The sequence below is a fragment of the Littorina saxatilis genome, linkage group LG1 (genome assembly GCF_037325665.1).
Source record: "Littorina saxatilis isolate snail1 linkage group LG1, US_GU_Lsax_2.0, whole genome shotgun sequence".
NCBI lineage: Eukaryota > Metazoa > Mollusca > Gastropoda > Littorinimorpha > Littorinidae > Littorina > Littorina saxatilis.
Window position 1 is genome coordinate 97,075,554 of NC_090245.1, and position 22,948 is coordinate 97,098,501.

General features: G+C 40.6%; 2 protein-coding genes across 2 annotated transcripts in view; both read right to left on the minus strand.

Moving 5' to 3' along the window:
• Nucleotides 1–22,948, minus strand: part of LOC138955339 (steroid 17-alpha-hydroxylase/17,20 lyase-like) — a 62,618-nt gene that overhangs the window by 16,022 nt on the left and 23,648 nt on the right. Inside the window, exons 3-4 of the mRNA XM_070326980.1 lie at nt 16,130–16,276; nt 15,571–15,780 (exon numbers count right to left, since the gene is read on the minus strand). Of these exons, the coding sequence (XP_070183081.1) occupies nt 15,571–15,780; nt 16,130–16,276 (357 nt within the window). The remainder of the gene's footprint in view (nt 1–15,570; nt 15,781–16,129; nt 16,277–22,948) is intronic.
• On the minus strand, nt 7,002–10,434 carry LOC138951017 (uncharacterized). The gene is made up of 3 exons (XM_070322713.1): nt 8,717–10,434; nt 7,265–8,236; nt 7,002–7,009 (listed from the first exon to the last, which is right to left on the minus strand). The coding sequence occupies exons 1-3, from the start codon at nt 9,093–9,095 to the stop codon at nt 7,002–7,004; spliced, it is 1,359 nt and encodes a 452-aa protein (XP_070178814.1). The 5' UTR covers nt 9,096–10,434.

Consider the following 22,948-nt stretch of genomic DNA (forward strand, 5'->3'; position numbering starts at 1 on the left):
GTGGACGGGTGAGCTGTCCCGGTCACTTTTACCTGAATTGTCACAGAGGACGGATGGAAGTTGTATAGAGTGAATGACTTGCCGAAGTGAGGTAAATATTCTTTGATGTTGTATAACCGATTTAGTTAGAGTATCGAATTATTAGTAGTGTTTATGTAAACTGGCCAACTCCATGCATATGTATACAACATTGCCAGTTTACATACCAGAGACTTATTATTGTCGTTTCTTTGTACGTCAGACAAAAGGGAGGAACCGAGGAAGTATGAATCCGGCAACCCCCACCGCCATAGTCTCCTTCGGCAGCGGAGAGCATGAGAGCATGACTGTAACATAGCATCTACGTTTATCCAGTGTCACGCGTCATACCAGCATGTCTACGGTCACCGTCCTCATCTCTGTCGTCTACCATTGGTCCTGTTAACCTGATTATCGCCATTATGCACATCGTCTTCATCTTTACCCTGTGTCATTCGTCGTCGTCGTCATCATCGTGGAAGATTCAAATGTGGTAACGTGAGAAAGTGAAGTATGCATGTGTGTGCGAGTAAAGGCCAGTTAGATAAGTGATTTTGTGTATGACCAGAATTGATAGTTGAATAGTTTGCGTGTTGACATTAGATGTATTGTGTAGTATTTGGATGCAAAGGACGAAAGTAAATTGTTAAACTGCTTTTCCCTTCTTGATTATTGTTATGAGTGAGGTCGAACCTGGAATAGAGAGTATGAGTGATTTGTGAGTAGATCATAAGTAAATTTACAAAACCCATTCGTAACAATTGGCGAGCTTGCCAGAGCCCATATTATTTTTTTCTTCAAAATTGCCAGTTAAATTCATATCAAGTCGCGAGTCAGCGAGCTTGCTAGTACCATTTTAGTATGTGTACCTTTTTTTCAATGAGTTTTCCCATGGCCCTTTGTTTGCATTTTTAAGTTTCTCGTTTGGCATAGAGATTAATTTGCTCGTTTAGTTCTTGGGGCAGTTGGAGATACGTTTTCATTGATTTATTTTGAGTCAGTGGGAAACAGAGTTTCATTTTTGAGGATAATTATTTTGTCTGTTGATACCTGACAACAGCAACCTTGGGTTTGGAATTCAATTTTTTCCTTGCAATTGAAGATACTTTTTCTTGTTGTTTTCTTTTCGCTTGTCATTTATAGTGATATTGTATGTATATACACATGGTTATATGGCGCTGTTCTAGTTGATAGAAATTTTTTGTAGCGCTGGGGTTGTGAATTTTTGCAAGTTTGTGCATATTTGATACAATTTTCATCATGGCTGATGCAAAACCGGAGGGGAGTGAGGATGAATCCGAACACACTTTGATTGCACAGTTAAGGTCGGAGGCGAAATATATGGGACTGAATGAAGCCGAGACCACTTAGGCAATAGCCACCGCCATTTGACATGTTGAGGTTGTAAGTAAACATTTTTCTCATGTTTTGTGATTGAATGGAAACCGAATCGCGAAGCGATGAGGTTTTCATTCCAATCACAAAACATGAGAAAAATGTTTACTTACAACCGAAACATGTCAAATGGCGGTGGCTATTTCCATTCTACTTTACTCACCAACAGTGGAACTCGATCTTGCTGAATGACACACTGGGAAAAACGTTCCTTTCCATAAAAATGTCATTGCTTTCGTCGACTATTTACCTCACGTACCTTTTTTCCACACTGCGCAGCTGATTCATTGACATTGAGGCTATCCTGAATATGTTACACAGCGAGAACTGACACTATTGTTAAGAATAGGAACTGAAGTATTTGTTTTTCATTTCTAAACTTTGTTGGTCATGATCACGTTCCAAAAATATTCATGTCGCCAAACGAACAGGACGTGACGTCGATTTGCCTTTTCATTCACTACAATACTCTTCCGGTCTCGGCTACAGGTATTTGTTTTGTTTCTGTTTCAGTGAAGCAAGTAAACAAAAAATAAAGTGTTTGCGCATGTCTGTTTGTTTATCGAGACCATTATGACGTATCTATTTGTCGTCTGCGAATTTAGCACACAGAGAGATAGAGAAAGTGAGAGATGAGGCAGCGTTCGCAAACTGAACAGATGCAAAGACGCTGCGTTTGCAACGTAAAATAATACAAAAGATATTGTTTTCCATGTTTATTGGATCATTCAAAGTCAACGCCATGAACATGAAGAAATTGGAGCAGATTCGTTCAGACAGTCGCATCAACAACAGAAATTATGTGGGCTTGAAAAGCAACAAAAAAAAAACCAAAAAAAAAACCAACGAAAACAAACCCCAACAACTGAGGAAGCTCTGTGGGGAAAAAACACCTACACATACAACGCCAACCCTGAGCCAGTCAGGAGAACAACTATTTCGGAATTCTGGGATTATATCATCATCATGTGCTGTGGTAGTGGACATTCACCACGCTGTTGGTAATGTTCATCATGGGGATGCCGATGTTGGTGAAATTAGAAACGGAGGACGGAGGGACATGCACGCAACTGGAAGATGCACATGCGGTAAGACCTGCTTTGTTTTGTGGGTGTTTTGGTGTAGGGGGAGAAATCCCGCAACCGGCCTCGCTCTGTTCGACATTCGCGTTCTGGAGTGTTATGGAGTGGTATAGCCCTTATTGCGCCAGATGTTATGGTCCTTTATTGGCCGGTTTCTAGACAATCTTAAATGCCTCTACACCACTCTATAAATTTAGTATTTGTTTACAGGCTTGAATGTAATCTGAATAGTTGTCCGCTACAGTAGCTTACAAGGCACAAGCACACACGCACTCACGCAAAAACCTGGTGTTAAATGGATCTTGACACTGCCAAGACTAATTATTATTGTTTACAAAGCTTTTTACATCACAAAATCATTTCCGGGCTTCGACCAGTACTCTAGGTCGACAACACCGCAAGAAACTCTACAGTCCAAGACGCAGACACCTTTTGGCTCAAACAAAGCAGCTTAACAGGTAAGACGAATAGGTATTCTACTGTACGTTACCCTACTGCCATCTTTCGGCTTTCAAGATGTTGGTATGGCTGTAAGTCCTTCAGACGACTGACAAGGGTGCACCAGTCCTCACGACACCGCAACCATTGCTTGACGTAGTCCTTGATCCTTCCAGTTCGTCTCGGCGGCTAACTGTAGAACCCTGCCAGCTCTCCATGCCATGGTCATGTACACCAAGCCGCAGTTGACTGGTTCAGTTCAGCCTCCGGCGATGAAAACCCCCCAGTTGGAACACTGTAAAGTTTATAGTCCATAAATCAACTTGTCTTTAGTTTCTTTCACTCGCACAATAAAAATACTCACTCGTCCAACATATTAAGCTGCATGAGCCAATATAATTATTCACACGTTAATTCCTGTTTTCTAAAGCCAAGAAAACGTTACGTAAAACCCTCACATGTTTAAGCAGTGTAGCACAATAGCTTAGGCCTACACAATAACGTTAAACACAGAAACAGTCACTCTTCTCACATACGACAACATGACATGAACATATAACCGGTTTCAAACATACCTCAAAAGAGTGTAAAGACAACATTTAGTACAGTCGCCGGCCTGGCATGAATATGAAAATAGAAGATATCATGTAAGCTGATAGGGAAAGTTCGTCAGTCTTCATCCTTCTTCAGTCAGATACCTAAAACAGGAGCCCGTCTGCTAAAGTGTTACGAAAAACATGAGTCGAGCTTGGCTCCTTGACGGCGACTGATTTTACAAAGTCGTTCTTGCTATGACATTGCCAGTGAGCTGTCGCCTGCATTACTTGCACGTGAAAAACCTTGTCAGTTACACAAAGGTTCCACTGCGGTCAACGCGACGGTATGCAGCCTATAGCCCTTTCCAATGTCTGACCATCGCTATAGTCTATTCTATTTACAACAATACACATTACCACAAATACGAGTAAACCGCTTCGTAACATCACCCCCTTTCCTCAAAAGAAAATGAATTGTTGAAAAAACGATGAAATTTTCTGAATCTCGATCAGAGATTATCCAAAAAGTCAAAAGAATTATATACAGGCGTCATGTTCAGAAGCTGTTTAAAAAAATATCATGAACGAAACTCGTGTGAGACCTTGGCCTTGCAAGAATATGCCAGTCAACACATCAAATCAAAAATCAAATCAAATCTGAAAATGTTACTGGACAAACAGGACAAACAAAACAATCATTCACACCCGTGTAAGCGCACGTGCCTTGAGATAGAAAACAATACTGCTAAAGGGTCAAACAAACAAACACTATTGGGCGCCATTTGTTATGGTCCCTTATTGGGCGCCATTTGTTATGGAGTGGTATAGCCCTTATTGCGCCAGATGTTATGGTCCTTTATTGGCCGGTTTCTAGACAATCTTAAATGCCTCTACACCACTCTATAAATTTAGTATTTGTTTACAGGCTTGAATGTAATCTGAATAGTTGTCCGCTACAGTAGCTTACAAGGCACAAGCACACACGCACTCACGCAAAAACCTGGTGTTAAATGGATCTTGACACTGCCAAGACTAATTATTATTGTTTACAAAGCTTTTTACATCACAAAATCATTTCCGGGCTTCGACCAGTACTCTAGGTCGACAACACCGCAAGAAACTCTACAGTCCAAGACGCAGACACCTTTTGGCTCAAACAAAGCAGCTTAACAGGTAAGACGAATAGGTATTCTACTGTACGTTACCCTACTGCCATCTTTCGGCTTTCAAGATGTTGGTATGGCTGTAAGTCCTTCAGACGACTGACAAGGGTGCACCAGTCCTCACGACACCGCAACCATTGCTTGACGTAGTCCTTGATCCTTCCAGTTCGTCTCGGCGGCTAACTGTAGAACCCTGCCAGCTCTCCATGCCATGGTCATGTACACCAAGCCGCAGTTGACTGGTTCAGTTCAGCCTCCGGCGATGAAAACCCCCCAGTTGGAACACTGTAAAGTTTATAGTCCATAAATCAACTTGTCTTTAGTTTCTTTCACTCGCACAATAAAAATACTCACTCGTCCAACATATTAAGCTGCATGAGCCAATATAATTATTCACACGTTAATTCCTGTTTTCTAAAGCCAAGAAAACGTTACGTAAAACCCTCACATGTTTAAGCAGTGTAGCACAATAGCTTAGGCCTACACAATAACGTTAAACACAGAAACAGTCACTCTTCTCACATACGACAACATGACATGAACATATAACCGGTTTCAAACATACCTCAAAAGAGTGTAAAGACAACATTTAGTACAGTCGCCGGCCTGGCATGAATATGAAAATAGAAGATATCATGTAAGCTGATAGGGAAAGTTCGTCAGTCTTCATCCTTCTTCAGTCAGATACCTAAAACAGGAGCCCGTCTGCTAAAGTGTTACGAAAAACATGAGTCGAGCTTGGCTCCTTGACGGCGACTGATTTTACAAAGTCGTTCTTGCTATGACATTGCCAGTGAGCTGTCGCCTGCATTACTTGCACGTGAAAAACCTTGTCAGTTACACAAAGGTTCCACTGCGGTCAACGCGACGGTATGCAGCCTATAGCCCTTTCCAATGTCTGACCATCGCTATAGTCTATTCTATTTACAACAATACACATTACCACAAATACGAGTAAACCGCTTCGTAACATCACCCCCTTTCCTCAAAAGAAAATGAATTGTTGAAAAAACGATGAAATTTTCTGAATCTCGATCAGAGATTATCCAAAAAGTCAAAAGAATTATATACAGGCGTCATGTTCAGAAGCTGTTTAAAAAAATATCATGAACGAAACTCGTGTGAGACCTTGGCCTTGCAAGAATATGCCAGTCAACACATCAAATCAAAAATCAAATCAAATCTGAAAATGTTACTGGACAAACAGGACAAACAAAACAATCATTCACACCCGTGTAAGCGCACGTGCCTTGAGATAGAAAACAATACTGCTAAAGGGTCAAACAAACAAACACTATTGGGCGCCATTTGTTATGGTCCCTTATTGGGCGCCATTTGTTATGGAGTGGTATAGCCCTTATTGCGCCAGATGTTATGGTCCTTTATTGGCCGGTTTCTAGACAATCTTAAATGCCTCTACACCACTCTATAAATTTAGTATTTGTTTACAGGCTTGAATGTAATCTGAATAGTTGTCCGCTACAGTAGCTTACAAGGCACAAGCACACACGCACTCACGCAAAAACCTGGTGTTAAATGGATCTTGACACTGCCAAGACTAATTATTATTGTTTACAAAGCTTTTTACATCACAAAATCATTTCCGGGCTTCGACCAGTACTCTAGGTCGACAACACCGCAAGAAACTCTACAGTCCAAGACGCAGACACCTTTTGGCTCAAACAAAGCAGCTTAACAGGTAAGACGAATAGGTATTCTACTGTACGTTACCCTACTGCCATCTTTCGGCTTTCAAGATGTTGGTATGGCTGTAAGTCCTTCAGACGACTGACAAGGGTGCACCAGTCCTCACGACACCGCAACCATTGCTTGACGTAGTCCTTGATCCTTCCAGTTCGTCTCGGCGGCTAACTGTAGAACCCTGCCAGCTCTCCATGCCATGGTCATGTACACCAAGCCGCAGTTGACTGGTTCAGTTCAGCCTCCGGCGATGAAAACCCCCCAGTTGGAACACTGTAAAGTTTATAGTCCATAAATCAACTTGTCTTTAGTTTCTTTCACTCGCACAATAAAAATACTCACTCGTCCAACATATTAAGCTGCATGAGCCAATATAATTATTCACACGTTAATTCCTGTTTTCTAAAGCCAAGAAAACGTTACGTAAAACCCTCACATGTTTAAGCAGTGTAGCACAATAGCTTAGGCCTACACAATAACGTTAAACACAGAAACAGTCACTCTTCTCACATACGACAACATGACATGAACATATAACCGGTTTCAAACATACCTCAAAAGAGTGTAAAGACAACATTTAGTACAGTCGCCGGCCTGGCATGAATATGAAAATAGAAGATATCATGTAAGCTGATAGGGAAAGTTCGTCAGTCTTCATCCTTCTTCAGTCAGATACCTAAAACAGGAGCCCGTCTGCTAAAGTGTTACGAAAAACATGAGTCGAGCTTGGCTCCTTGACGGCGACTGATTTTACAAAGTCGTTCTTGCTATGACATTGCCAGTGAGCTGTCGCCTGCATTACTTGCACGTGAAAAACCTTGTCAGTTACACAAAGGTTCCACTGCGGTCAACGCGACGGTATGCAGCCTATAGCCCTTTCCAATGTCTGACCATCGCTATAGTCTATTCTATTTACAACAATACACATTACCACAAATACGAGTAAACCGCTTCGTAACATGGAGAAAGGAGGAATATGCGCGTTTCCGACTGTCAGTGCTGTCCGTATTGTAGGACCGCAGAGACCCTTCATTTTTGTGATCGGTGATGCGCATGATCTCTCTCGCCTCCACGCCATTGTCTGCCAGAACTGAGACGGTGGTGGCACGAACAGAATGGTTGGTGTAGCGTTCACTCAGCCCCAACCGTTCACTGATTCTGGGCATCATGACGGCCAGTGTGTTGTGACCACGCACACTTTTGAGATACCAAACGTCCTGTGTTGGGTTGAACTTTCTCCCCGTTCTTGGTTTCTGATACAGAACGTCATTTTCTTTGTTTCTTTTTTCCAAGAGCAGACGGAAAGACTTCAGGGGACAGGTGGCAGTGCCGTTGGCATACATTCTCTTTTTCGTTTTATAGTTAGTGTCACTCATCTTCCCTGGGTGATTTTTTGTGCACTCGGCATGCTTAAGGTATGCGTATTCCTTTCCCATGTCGTCCGTCTTGATGGCGAAGGAAGAGGCTTTGAGAGACCGCGTGTTTTCCATGCCTCTCCGTGCGAAATGCAGCTGGAGATCAAACCAAACCTTTTCCTGAAGCTGTGTGGGATCATTCAGGTCAAAGGCTTGGTCTGACCTCAGCTTTGTCAAGTCGCTTTCGGCTATGTTTGGATAATGTTTGGTCTCATCGCAGCCCTCTTCCTTTGCCTTCTTCAGCACCCCACAAAACATCTTGTTACTTGTGCTGAAGGCACTGTCCTTCATTATACAGATATTTCGCAGGAATGGTGGGTTGGTCAAGTGCCGATTGATGCTGGCTCTGACTCCGGCCATTGTGCTCTTTGAGTACCGTTTCTCTGTCCCGCTCCGCATTTCTGGATAGAAGCGCCGAAGGTATTCATTGAGATCATTGGGCGACAGCTCCTCGAACGCTGGGTCCAATTTCTCCTTTTCCAGCCATTCTGTGTAACAGAGAAAACCCAAAAAGGTGTTGTTGTTTTTCTTCTCAATGTTTCTAAACATGTCTGCTCTTTGATGGTAAAACCCAAGAAAGTCTAATATTGGCTGTGTGTGAGAGCAAAATCAAATAAATGATTTGCCTCCGCCACTGGAATTACTTCGTTTTACCATCAATGCATAACTTGCGTGCGTGACAGAACGAGGGGGGGGAGAGAGAGAGAGAGAGAGAGAGAGAGAGAGAGAGAGAGAGAGATGACGTCATCTTTTATGAAATGACGTAATCAAATAATGCGTAATATCGTTCAACTCCTTGTTCATGAATGCAAAATGATCGATGGAGAAAAAAACAAAAACTAGCAAAGACTTATATCTATGAGTGCAAGGGCTTTGGAACTAACAGGACACAAATTCAGCGAGAATAAAAATAAGGGAAAAGAGAAAATAAACTTGATTCATCATGAAAAGTGCGACATTCGACGTACCTTTGAAAAGTTTGACGCCAAACTTTGTAGCCCTTTTCGTTCCCTTTGAGTCGACGTTGTCGGCAATCTCCTTTCGTTCCTGTTCCGTTGTTGGCAGAAATTGTCGTTTTCGTTTCTTGGTGGAGTTTTGGGGAGGCTCATCAAACCCCGCGTCAACGGCAATGCTGCCCTCGTAGTCTTCATTCTCATTCTGGTGTTCTGTCTCTGCGTGGCCCACTGGCACTTGTGCGCTGGCTCCTTTGTCAGCTTCATGGAGTGTGGCATGTTCGTTTTGTTTTCTTCCTTCTTCTGCTATAAATTGCTTGATGTCTTCATCATTCTCCCATTCTGAGTCACTCAGTGATGAGAGACTCAACTCGAAGTTGCCTTCAGATTCCATTTTGACAGTTGCTAACTCTTGTGATTATGGAGAGACGAAACCTCCTTGGGTCACCAGCATAATGAATATGATAAAGTTCGAGGGTAGACAGCCATTATTGATACCATTGTGTTCATACACGAAAATGATATTCATACACTCCACAAAACATGTGAAAATCACCATGCTTCACAAAACATGGGCAATCATCATTTTCTCATGTTTCTAAACCAATGAAATTGCCAGATTTTGATTTTTACTCATAGAGTATTGTAGAATTAGGCAATAGCCACCGCCATTTGACATGTTGAGGTTGTAAGTAAACATTTTTCTCATGTTTTGTGATTGAATGGAAACCGAATCGCGAAGCGATGAGGTTTTCATTCCAATCACAAAACATGAGAAAAATGTTTACTTACAACCGAAACATGTCAAATGGCGGTGGCTATTTCCATTCTACTTTACTCACCAACAGTGGAACTCGATCTTGCTGAATGACACACTGGGAAAAACGTTCCTTTCCATAAAAATGTCATTGCTTTCGTCGACTATTTACCTCACGTACCTTTTTTCCACACTGCGCAGCTGATTCATTGACATTGAGGCTATCCTGAATATGTTACACAGCGAGAACTGACACTATTGTTAAGAATAGGAACTGAAGTATTTGTTTTTCATTTCTAAACTTTGTTGGTCATGATCACGTTCCAAAAATATTCATGTCGCCAAACGAACAGGACGTGACGTCGATTTGCCTTTTCATTCACTACAATACTCTTCCGGTCTCGGCTACAGGTATTTGTTTTGTTTCTGTTTCAGTGAAGCAAGTAAAAAAAAAAAAAGTGTTTGCGCATGTCTGTTTGTTTATCGAGACCATTATGACGTATCTATTTGTCGTCTGCGAATTCATTCTCATTCTGGTGTTCTGTCTCTGCGTGGCCCACTGGCACTTGTGCGCTGGCTCCTTTGTCAGCTTCATGGAGTGTGGCATGTTCGTTTTGTTTTCTTCCTTCTTCTGCTATAAATTGCTTGATGTCTTCATCATTCTCCCATTCTGAGTCACTCAGTGATGAGAGACTCAACTCGAAGTTGCCTTCAGATTCCATTTTGACAGTTGCTAACTCTTGTGATTATGGAGTGACGAAACCTCCTTGGGTCACCAGCATAATGAATATGATAAAGTTCGAGGGTAGACAGCCATTATTGATACCATTGTGTTCATACACGAAAATGATATTCATACACTCCACAAAACATGTGAAAATCACCATGCTTCACAAAACATGGGCAATCATCATTTTCTCATGTTTCTAAACCAATGAAATTGCCAGATTTTGATTTTTACTCATAGAGTATTGTAGAATAAGTATTTACAGGATTCCTTGCGTGAGCTTAGACTTGCAGACCGGCAAAGTAAGAAAGAGGAAGAGAAGAAGAAAGAGGAAGAGAAGAAGAAAGAGGAAGAGAAGAAGAAAGAGGAAGAGAAGAAGAAAGAGGAAGAGAAGAAGAAAGAGGAAGAGAAGAAGAAAGAGGACGAGAAGAAGAAAGAGGACGAGAAGAAGAAAGAGGAAGAGAAGAAGAAAGAAGACGAGAAGAAGAAAGAGGAAGAGAAGAAGAAAGAGGACGAGAAGAAGAAAGAGGACGAGAAGAAGAAAGAAGACGAGAAGAAGAAAGAGGAAGAGAAGAAGAAAGAGGAAGAGAAGAAGAAAGAGGACGAGAAGAAGAAAGAGGAAGAGAAGAAGAAAGAGGAAGAGAAGAAGAAAGAGGACGAGAAGAAGAAAGAGGACGAGAAGAAGAAAGAAGACGAGAAGAAGAAAGAGGAAGAGAAGAAGAAAGAGGAAGAGAAGAAGAAAGAAGACGAGAAGAAGAAAGAGGACGAGAAGAAGAAAGAGGAAGAGAAGAAGAAAGAGGAAGAGAAGAAGAAAGAGGAAGAGAAGAAGAAAGAGGAAGAGAAGAAGAAAGAGGACGAGAAGAAGAAAGAGGAAGAGAAGAAGAAAGAGGAAGAGAAGAAGAAAGAGGAAGAGAAGAAGAAACGGAAGAAAGAACAGGAAGAGAAGAAGAAAAAGGAAGAGAAGAAGAAAGAGGAAGAGAAGGAGAAACGGAAGATATTAGAAGAAATGAGGAACGAAAGAGACAAAGTCAGAGACAGAGTCAGAGACAGAGTCTCAGTCAGAGACAGGCAAAAGCAGAAGACAGACAACTCATTTTACCTGTCTAGATATGTTTGAAACGGTTTGAGCATAAGGTTATTAAACGATGATTCCGGTGTCGGGTGGCATTTCAGTCCTTATGTTGCGGTCATTTTCTATATTTTTCTCGTACGTTTTCTGATAAGGAGTATTCATTATCTTGTCATTGTTCAGTACCGTATTTGATGGTATTTCCTAGATGTGACTAGGCATGTGAATTTGTATTGGGTACGCATGATGGTATAATAACATGTGACTGCTAGGGAAGTAGTGCACAGGGTTATTTTGCGTACAAGGCTGGTTTGGAGGCCTTTATTGTGAGCTTTATGGGACTAAGTCTGCTTCTATAATGACTCGAAAACCTGTTGATGGGAATTGTGTCGCTAATTCCATGCATGGTGCATATTAGTAGGACTTGAGAGGTATTATCCCATGAGAAGGAATTGTAACAGGTATGAATGGATGTATTGCTGATCTGACATGAAAGTCGATTTTGGATGTTCTGAATTAGTCAACGACGTATTTTCCAGTTTGAAATTTTTTATTTTTTTTTAACTATCTTTGTGATTTTGTGACTGTGACAAAGGATCTTTTGCACACTGTTACCGGAACATTGTTAATATGTAAATAATGTGTTTGATACAAAAAAATATTACACTTCGAATAATATTTTTTTCCCGGGGGAAAGGGGTGATGTTACGAACATGATTTTGATATAATATAATGTCAAGTGCAAGCACCTATGGATGCTAGGGTTGACAGCCTAAACACGCACGGATTTTTGTCTTGTCACGTTGCACGTGAAGTTTTTGTGAATCCACCCCAACTGGTGGACGGGTGAGCTGTCCCGGTCACTTTTACCTGAATTGTCAGAGGACGGATGGAAGTTGTATAGAGTGAATGACTTGCCGAAGTGAGGTAAATATTCTTTGATGTTGTATAACCGATTTAGTTAGAGTATCGAATTATTAGTAGTGTTTATGTAAACTGGCCAACTCCATGCATATGTATACAACATTGCCAGTTTACATACCAGAGACTTATTATTGTCGTTTCTTTGTACGTCAGACAAAAGGGAGGAACCGAGGAAGTATGAATCCGGCAACCCCCACCGCCATAGTCTCCTTCGGCAGCGGAGAGCATGAGAGCATGACTGTAACATAGCATCTACGTTTATCCAGTGTCACGCGTCATACCAGCATGTCTACGGTCACCGTCCTTATCTCTGTCGTCTACCATTGGTCCTGTTAACCTGATTATCGCCATTATGCACATCGTCTTCATCTTTACCCTGTGTCATTCGTCGTCGTCGTCATCATCGTGGAAGATTCAAATGTGGTAACGTGAGAAAGTGAAGTATGCATGTGTGTGCGAGTAAAGGCCAGTTAGATAAGTGATTTTGTGTATGACCAGAATTGATAGTTGAATAGTTTGCGTGTTGACATTAGATGTATTGTGTAGTATTTGGATGCAAAGGACGAAAGTAAATTGTTAAACTGTTTTTCCCTTCTTGATTATTGTTATGAGTGAGGTCGAACCTGGAATAGAGAGTATGAGTGATTTGTGAGTAGATCATAAGTAAATTTACAAAACCCATTCGTAAGGCCAAAAAAAAAAATTGTCTGTTTAGGGTAACCCGACCGACCCTATCGATTTGGCGCCGACCCAAAAACTTTTTTTTGATTTCAAAAAAAAAAAAAAAAAAAAAGAGGTAAAAATGCTAAAAAGAGACATTTGGCGTTTCTTTCTCTCCCTTTCTCTCTGTTTTATTTATACGTTAGTTTTGAAACATGTATTCATCAAATATAAGAAGTGAATGTTCAGCCAACATAGCATTTACACACCAAAAAAAAAAAAAAAAAAAAAAAAAAAAAACTTTACCTACCTACCGACCCTACTTTTTTTTGTCATGTTACCCTAAACAGACAATTTTTTTTTTTGGCCTAACACCATACAACTGACTTACACCAATACTGATACCCATCCCATACAACTGACTTACACCAATACTGATACCCATCCCATACAACTGACTGACACCAATACTGATACCCATCCCATACAACTGACTTACACCAATACTGATACCCATCCCATACAACTGACTTACACCAATACTGATACCCATCCCATACAACTGACTGACACCAATACTGATACCCATCCCATACAACTGACTGACACCAATACTGATACCCATCCCATACAACTGACTGACACCAATACTGATACCCATCCCATACAACTAACTGACACCAATACTGATACCCATCCCATACAACTGACTTACACCAATACTGATACCCATCCCATACAACTGACTTACACCAATACTGATACCCATCCCATACAACTGACTTACACCAATACTGATACCCATCCCATACAACTGACTTACACCAATACTGATACCCATCCCATACAACTGACTGACACCAATACTGATACCCATCCCATACAACTGACTGACACCAATACTGATACCCATCCCATACAACTGACTGACACCAATACTGATACCCATCCCATACAACTGACACCAATACTGATACCCATCCCATACAACTGACTTACACCAATACTGATACCCATCCCATACAACTGACTTACACCAATACTGATACCCATCTGAAACAACTGACTGACACCAATACTGATACCCATCTGATACAACTGACTTACACCAATACTGATACGCATCCCATACAACTGACTTACACCAATACTGATACCCATCCCATACAACTGACTGACACCAATACTGATACCCATCCCATACAACTGACTGACACCAATACTGATACCCATCCGATACAACTGACTTGCACCAATACTGATACCCATCCGATACACCTGACTTACACCAATACTGATACCCATCCCATACAACTGACTTACACCAATACTGATACCCATCCCATACAACTGACTGACACCAATACTGATACCCATCCCATACAACTGACTTACACCAATACTGATACCCATCCCATACAACTGACTGACACCAATACTGATACCCATCTGATACAACTGACTTACACCAATACTGATACCCATCCCATACAACTGACTTACACCAATACTGATACCCATCCCATACAACTGACTTACACCAATACTGATACCCATCCCATACAACTGACTTACACCAATACTGATACCCATCCTATACCAATACTGATACCCATCTGATACAACTGACTTACACCAATACTGATACCCATCCCATACAACTGACTTACACCAATACTGATACCCATCCCATACAACTGACTTACACCAATACTGATACCCATCCCATACACCTGACTTACACCAATACTGATACCCATCCCATACAACTGACTTACACCAATACTGATACCCATCCCACACAACTGACTTACACCAATACTGATACCCATCCCATACAACTGACTTACACCAATACTGATACCCATCTGATACAACTGACTGACACCAATACTGATACCCATCCCATACAACTGACTTACACCAATACTGATACCCATCTGATACAACTGACTGACACCAATACTGATACCCATCCCATACAACTGACTGATACCAATACTGATACCCATCTGATACAACTGACTTACACCAATACTGATACCCATCCCATACAACTGACTTACACCAATACTGATACCCATCCCATACAACTGACTTACACCAATACTGATACCCATCCCATACAACTGACTTACACCAATACTGATACCCATCCCATACAACTGACTTACACCAATACTGATACCCATCTGATACAACTGACTTACACCAATACTGATACCCATCCCATACAACTGATTTGCACCAATACTGATACCCATCTGATACAACTGACTTACACCAATACTGATACCCATCCCATACACCTGACTTACACCAATACTGATACCCATCCCATACAACTGATTTACACCAATACTGATACCCATCCCATACAACTGACTTACACCAATACTGATACCCATCCCATACAACTGACTTACACCAATACTGATACCCATCTGATACAACTGACTGACACCAATACTGATACCCATCCCATACAACTGACTTACACCAATACTGATACCCATCTGATACAACTGACTGACACCAATACTGATACCCATCCCATACAACTGACTCACACCATCAAGACGACTCACACCATCAAGACGACTCACACCATCAAGACGACTCACACCATCAAGACGACTCACACCATCAAGACGACTCTCACCATCAAGACGACTCTCACCATCAAGACGACTCACACCATCAAGACGACTCACACCATCAAGACGACTCACCTTGGACTGTGTGAACAGCCTCTCCATCAATGTGTCCCGGGCCTGGATGACGTCACGACAGAGCTTGTGGTAGGGTAGGAGGGGGAGGTGACGCAGCCAGGGGCAGGCGGTCAGCAGGGTGTCCGTAATGGGGCTGAACATTTCATTGGACGTTTCATCGAACTGTTTGGCCACCGCCACCAGGCTGGGGACTGGATGTTCGCCTGTCATCTGAGGTCAAGCATTACAATTGGTGAGAGCGTTCGGGAAATCATAAATAGAATTAATAACACAAAGAAAACAGTACTGTCGTTGTCGGAGAATGAACATTTATGATATTAACACTTTAAGCTTTTTGGACTGAGCAGGGTCTTTTCAAAGTACAAAACATGTGCCTTTTCACATGTAGAAACACACCCACGCACGCACGAACGCGCCCACACACAAAACACACACGCGCATGCACACACGCAAACGCGCGAGCACACACATACTCACACACACACACACACACACACACACACACACACACACACACACACACAGTTGGGGGTTGGGGTGAGAGTGAGCTGAAACTTACCAGTGTGAGGACGATGCGCATGATGGAAGCGGAGATCACGTGATCGATGTCTACATCCTTCCCGCAGTCTGCCTCTAGCTCTGTCACCAGGCGGTGTAACTCTTCCTGCACTCTGCTCTCCATCCTCTCCACCCCGTCCCCGTAGAACTGCACGTCACACACAATGACGTATTAATGTGACGTCATGATCTCGGCTTTACATCCTATACCCGTAGAACTTTACGTTACACACAATGACGTATTAATGTGACAACATGATCTCAGCTCTACATCCTATCCCCGTAGAACTGTACGTTACACACAATGACGTATTAATGTGACGTCATGATCTCAGCTCTACATCCTATCCCCGTAGAACCATACGTCACACACAATGACGTATTAAAATGCAGTGGGTAGTCGACGGTGACACGTGCACTATCTGTCCAGCAACCTTGTACACAACGTACGGAAACAGATTTCTTCTCTTTCTCTCTTCTTTTTACATTTAGTCAAGTTTTGACTAAATGTTTTAACATAGAGGGGGAATCGAGACGAGGGTCGTGGTGTATGTGTGTGTGTGTGTGTGTGTGTGTGTGTGTGTGTGTGTGTGTGTGTGTGTGTGTGTGTGTGTGTGTGTGTGTGTGTGTGTGTGTGTGTATGTGTATGTGTGTGTGTGTGTGTAGAGCGATTGAGAGTAAACTACTGGACCGATCTTTATGAAATTTGACATGAGAGTTCCTGGGTATGATATCCCCGGACTTTTTTTCTTTTTTTCGATAAATGTCTTTGATGACGTCATATCCGGCTTTTTGTAAAAGTTGAGGCGGCACTGTCACACCCTCATTTTTCAATCAAGTTGATTGAAATTTTGGCCAAGCAATCTTCGACGAAGGCCGGACTGCGGTATTGCATTTCAGCTTGGTGGCTTAAAAATTAATCAATGACTTTGGTCATTAAAAATCTGAAAATTATAATTAAAATGATTTTTTTATAAAACGATCCAAAATTACGTTCATCTTATTCTTCATCATTCCAAAAACATATAAATATGTTATATTCGGATTAAAAACAAAGTCTGAAAATTAAAAATATAAAAATTATTATCAAAATCAAATTTCCCAAATCGATTTAAAAACAATTTCATATTATTCCTTGTCGGTTCCTGATTCCAAAAACATATAGATATGATATGTTTGGTAAACACGCTCAGAAAGACCGCGCTGAACAGGCTCGTCAGTTTCACTCCGTTTTGCACAAGCGGCGGACTACGGTCATTCTGAAAAAATGCAGTGCTTTCAGTTTCATTCTGTGAGTTCCACAGCTGGACTAAATGTAGTAATTTCGCCTTACGCGATTTTTTTTTTTTTTTTTTTTTTTTTTGGGGGGGGGGGGGGGGGGGGGGGTATATTTACCCGTAGAGGTTACATGCCGAGTCTCAGTGGATATTAACAATAGTGGGCGGATCAAGAAAAATGCGATGTTCAGAGAGCTTATTCATGACCGCAAACGTATTTCTTCCTCCTTTTTATATTTAGTCAAGTTTTGACTAAATATTTTAACATCGAGGGGGAATCGAAACGAGGGTCGTGGTGTATGTGCGTGTGTCTGTGTGTCTGTGTGTCTGTGTGTCTGTGTGTGTGTGTAGAGCGATTCAGACTAAACTACTGGACCGATCTTTATGAAATTTGACATGAGAGTTCCTGGGTATGAAATCCCCGAACGTTTTTTTTCATTTTTTTGATAAATGTCTTTGATGACGTCATATCCGGCTTTTCGTGAAAGTTGAGGCGGCACTGTCACGCCCTCATTTTTCAACCAAATTGGTTCAAGTTTTGGTCAAGTAATCTTCGACGAAGCCCGGACTTCGGTATTGCATTTCAGCTTGGTGGCTTAAAAATTAATTAATGACTTTGGTCATTAAAAATCTGAAAATTGTAAAAAAAAATAAAAATTTATAAAACGATCCAAATTTACGTTTATCTTATTCTCCATCATTTGCTGATTCCAAAAACATATAAATATGTTATATTCGGATTAAAAACAAGCTCTGAAAATTAAATATATAAAAAATTTTATCAATTTTTTTTTTCGAAATCAATTTAAAACACTTTTATCTTATTTCTTGTTGGTTCCTGATTCCAAAAACATATAGATATAATATGTTTGGATTAAAACCACGCTCAGAAAGTTAAAACGAAGAGAGGTACAGAAAAGCGTGCTATCCTTCTCAGCGCAACGAATACCCCGCTCTTCTTGTCAATTCCACGGGCACTGCCTTTGCCACGGGCGGTGGAGTGACGATGCTACGAGTATACGGTCTTGCTGCGTTGCGTTGCGTTCAGTTTCATTCTGTGAGTTCGACAGCTACTTGACTAAATATTGTATTTTCGCTTTACGCGACTTGTTATATTTAGTCAAGTTTTGACTAAATATTTTAACATCGAGGGGGAATCGAAACGAGGGTATGGTGTATGTGTGTCTGTCTGTCTGTCTGTCTGTGCGTGTGTGTGTGTGTGTGTGTAGAGCGATTCAGACTAAACTACTGGACCGATCTTTATGAAATTTGACATGAGAGTTCCTGGGTATGAAATCCCCGAACGTTTTTTTCATTTTTTTGATAAATGTCTTTGATGACGTCATATCCGGCTTTTCGTGAAAGTTGAGGCGGCACTGTCACGCCCTCATTTTTCAACCAAATTGGTTGAAATTTTGGTCAAGTAATCTTCGACGAAGCCCGGGGTTCGGTATTGCATTTCAGCTTGGTGGCTTAAAAATTAATTAATGACTTTGGTCATTAAAAATCGGAAAATTGTAAAAAAAAAATAAAAATTTATAAAACGATCCAAATTTACGTTTATCTTATTCTCCATCATTTGCTGATTCCAAAAACATATAAATATGTTATATTCGGATTAAAAACAAGCTCTAAAAATTAAATATATAAAAATTATTATCAAAATTAAATGTTCCAAATCAATTTAAAAACAGTTTCATCTTATTCCTTGTCGGTTCCTGATTCCAAAAACATATAGATATGATATGTTTGGATTAAAAACACGCTCAGAAAGTTAAAACGAAGAGAGGTACAGAAAAGCGTGCTATGCAGCATAGCGTAACCACTACCCCGCTCTTCTTGTCAATTTCACTGCCTATGCCGTGAGCGGTGGACTACGAGTATACGGTCTTGCTGCGTTGCATTGCGTTCAGTTTCATTCTGTGAGTTCGACAGCTACTTGACTAAATATTGTATTTTACGCGACTTGTTATATTTAGTCAAGTTTTGACTAAATATTTTAACATCGAGGGGGAATCGAAACGAGGGTATGGTGTATGTGTGTCTGTCTGTCTGTCTGTGCGTGTGTGTGTGTGTGTGTGTGTGTGTGTGTAGAGCGATTCAGACTAAACTACTGGACCGATCTTTATGAAATTTGACATGAGAGTTCCTGGGTATGAAATCCCCGAACGTTTTTTTCATTTTTTTGATAAATGTCTTTGATGACGTCATATCCGGCTTTTCGTGAAAGTTGAGGCGGCACTGTCACGCCCTCATTTTTCAACCAAATTGGTTGAAATTTTGGTCAAGTAATCTTCGACGAAGCCCGGGGTTCGGTATTGCATTTCAGCTTGGTGGCTTAAAAATTAATTAATGACTTTGGTCATTAAAAATCGGAAAATTGTAAAAGAAAATAAAAATTTATAAAACGATCCAAATCTACGTTTATCTTATTCTCCATCATTTGCTGATTCCAAAAACATATAAATATGTTATATTCGGATTAACAACAAGCTCTGAAAATTAAATATATAAAAATTATTATCAAATTTTTTTCTCGAAATCGTTTTAAAAACACTTTCATCTTATTCCTTGTCGGTTCCTCATTCCAAAAACATATAGATATGATATGTTTGGATTAAAAACACGCTCAGAAAGTTAAAACGAAGAGAGGTACAGAAAAGCGTGCTATCCTTCTCAGCGCAACGAATATCCCGCTCTTCTTGTCAATTCCACGGGCACTGCCTTTGCCACGGGCGGTGGAGTGACGATGCTACGAGTATACGGTCTTGCTGCGTTGCGTTGCGTTCAGTTTCATTCTGTGAGTTCGACAGCTACTTGACTAAATATTGTATTTTCGCTTTTCGCGACTTGTTATATTTAGTCAAGTTTTGACTAAATATTTTAACATCGAGGGGGAATCGAAACGAGGGTATGGTGTATGTGTGTCTGTCTGTCTGTCTGTCTGTGCGTGTGTGTGTGTGTGTGTGTAGAGCGATTCAGACTAAACTACTGGACCGATCTTTATGAAATTTGACATGAGAGTTCCTGGGTATGAAATCCCCGAACGTTTTTTTCATTTTTTTGATAAATGTCTTTGATGACGTCATATCCGGCTTTTCGTGAAAGTTGAGGCGGCACTGTCACGCCCTCATTTTTCAACCAAATTGGTTGAAATTTTGGTCAAGTAATCTTCGACGAAGCCCGGGGTTCGGTATTGCATTTCAGCTTTTTGGCTTAAAAATTAATTAATGACTTTGGTCATTAAAAATCTGAAAATTGTAAAAAAAAATAAAACTTTATAAAACGATCCAAATTTACGTTTATCTTATTCTCCATCATTTGCTGATTCCAAAAACATATAAATATGTTATATTCGGATTAAAAACAAGCTCTGAAAATTAAATATATAAAAATTATTATCAAATTTTTTTTTTCGAAATCAATTTAAAAACACTTTCATCTTATTCCTTGTCGGTTCCTGATTCCAAAAACATATACATATGATATGTTTGGATTAAAAACACGCTCAGAAAGTTAAAACGAAGAGAGGTACAGAAAAGCGTGCTATCCTTCTCAGCGCAAGTACTACCCCGCTCTTCTTGTCAATTTCACTGCCTTTGCCGTGCGCAGCGGACTGACGATGCTACGGTCTTGCTGCGTTGCATTGCGTTCAGTTTCATTCTGTGAGTTCGACAGCTACTTGACTAAATATTGTATTTTCGCCTTACGCGACTTGTTATATTTAGTCAAGTTTTGACTAAATATTTTAACATCGAGGGGGAATCGAAACGAGGGTCGTGGTGTATGTGCGTGTGTCTGTGTGTGTGTCTGTGTGTGTGTGTGTGTGTAGAGCGATTCAGACTAAACTATTGGACCGATCTTTATGAAATTTGACATAAGAGTTCCTGGGTATGAAATCCCCGAACGTTTTTTTCATTTTTTTGATAAATGTCTTTGATGACGTCATATCCGGCTTTTCGTGAAAGTTGAGGCGGCACTGTCACGCCCTCATTTTTCAACCAAATTGGTTGAAATTTTGGTCAAGTAATCTTCGACGCAGCCCGGACTTCGGTATTGCATTTCAGCTTTTTGGCTTAAAAATTAATTAATGACTTTGGTCATTAAAAATCTGAAAATTGTAAAAAAAAATAAAACTTTATAAAACGATCCAAATTTACGTTTATCTTATTTTCCATCATTTGCTGATTCCAAAAACATATAAATATGTTATATTCGGATTAAAAACAAGCTCTGAAAATTAAATATATAAAAATTATTATCAAAATTAAATTGTCGAAATCAATTTAAAAACACTTTCATCTTATTCCTTGTCGGTTTCTGATTCCAAAAACATATAGATATGATATGTTTGGATTAAAAACACGCTCAGAAAGTTAAAACGAAGAGAGGTACAGAAAAGCGTGCTATCCTTCTTAGCGCAACTACTACCCCGCTCTTCTTGTCAATTTCACTGCCTTTGCCATGAGCGGTGGACTACGAGTATACGGTCTTGCTGAAAAATGGCATTGCGTTCAGTTTCATTCTGTGAGTTCGACAGCTACTTGACTAAATATTGTATTTTCGCCTTACGCGACTTGTCTTTAGTTTGTCAAAGATAGAGGTGCTTTTTTGCCACAGTTTGATCGAATCCTAATCACGCTGTCAGTCTACCTGCGCAGGTGAGTGATTATAATGCGCGGTTGTATAGTTCCGTGGAAATCATTCAATTCTGCTAACACTTCACAGCAGTTCTTTGGTTTGGAGTAAAATCCAGTACACAGTCATACTCTTGTTCTCCTGTGCCGGGAAGTACTTGCGTCAATCATGTGTCTGTAGACACACGAAGTCATGCACTTTTTGGCCATAGGTGAACAATAATATGACGGGTTTTAAAACTATTTCGGGCACATTGCATAACATCTGAACAATAGAGAATACTACACGAGTTTTTTTTTAAATATTGAACTGCGAGCGAAAGCGAGCTGTTCACTATTTGAAAAAGCAACGAGTGTAAATCTGGTACGATACAGTAAGCCATGTAGTATTCTGTTTTTCCGACATACTGTACTTACGTGTATTTTACTGAAAATGTCCTGCAGTCGAAGCAGCTAAATTGAAGATGCTTGTTTTGGAACCTCGATCCCTTCTTAAGCTTCGTGCAATCTACTACGCCAAAGCAAAGAAACGTCACTCTGAAAGTGTGGCGTGACGTGTTAGTTCTAAAAATTCATCGAGGGTAATTAGCGAGCGCAAATTTTGTTTCTATAATGATGTTTGTCTCGGTGACTTTGGCATCATAAGCAGTGGAAAAACAGGTCCCTGCCAGACTTGCTTGACATGACCTCATTTACATGATATACACACGTGTGATTTGAACGATTATTATCTCACGAGTGTCTCCCTAACGTATGTAGGATAAAATATCTTTAATAATCGGACATTTTACTCGAAATACGTCTGGTAATAGTATGTATAGGCAATCCCCAACATTATTGCTAAATGACAATGGTACTCCTCAAAATTGACGCAAAATCTCTCGTTGTTGACCCCTCATGCAAACG

Excerpts from the sequence above, each read along its gene's own strand:
- LOC138951017 (XM_070322713.1), bottom strand. The coding sequence starts at position 9,095 with ATGGAATCTGAAGGCAACTTCGAGTTGAGTCTCTCATCACTGAGTGAC. Across the intron at positions 8,237-8,716 it reads TGGCGTCAAACTTTTCAAAG|AATGGCTGGAAAAGGAGAAA; the intron begins GTACGTCGAATG and ends TCTGTTACACAG.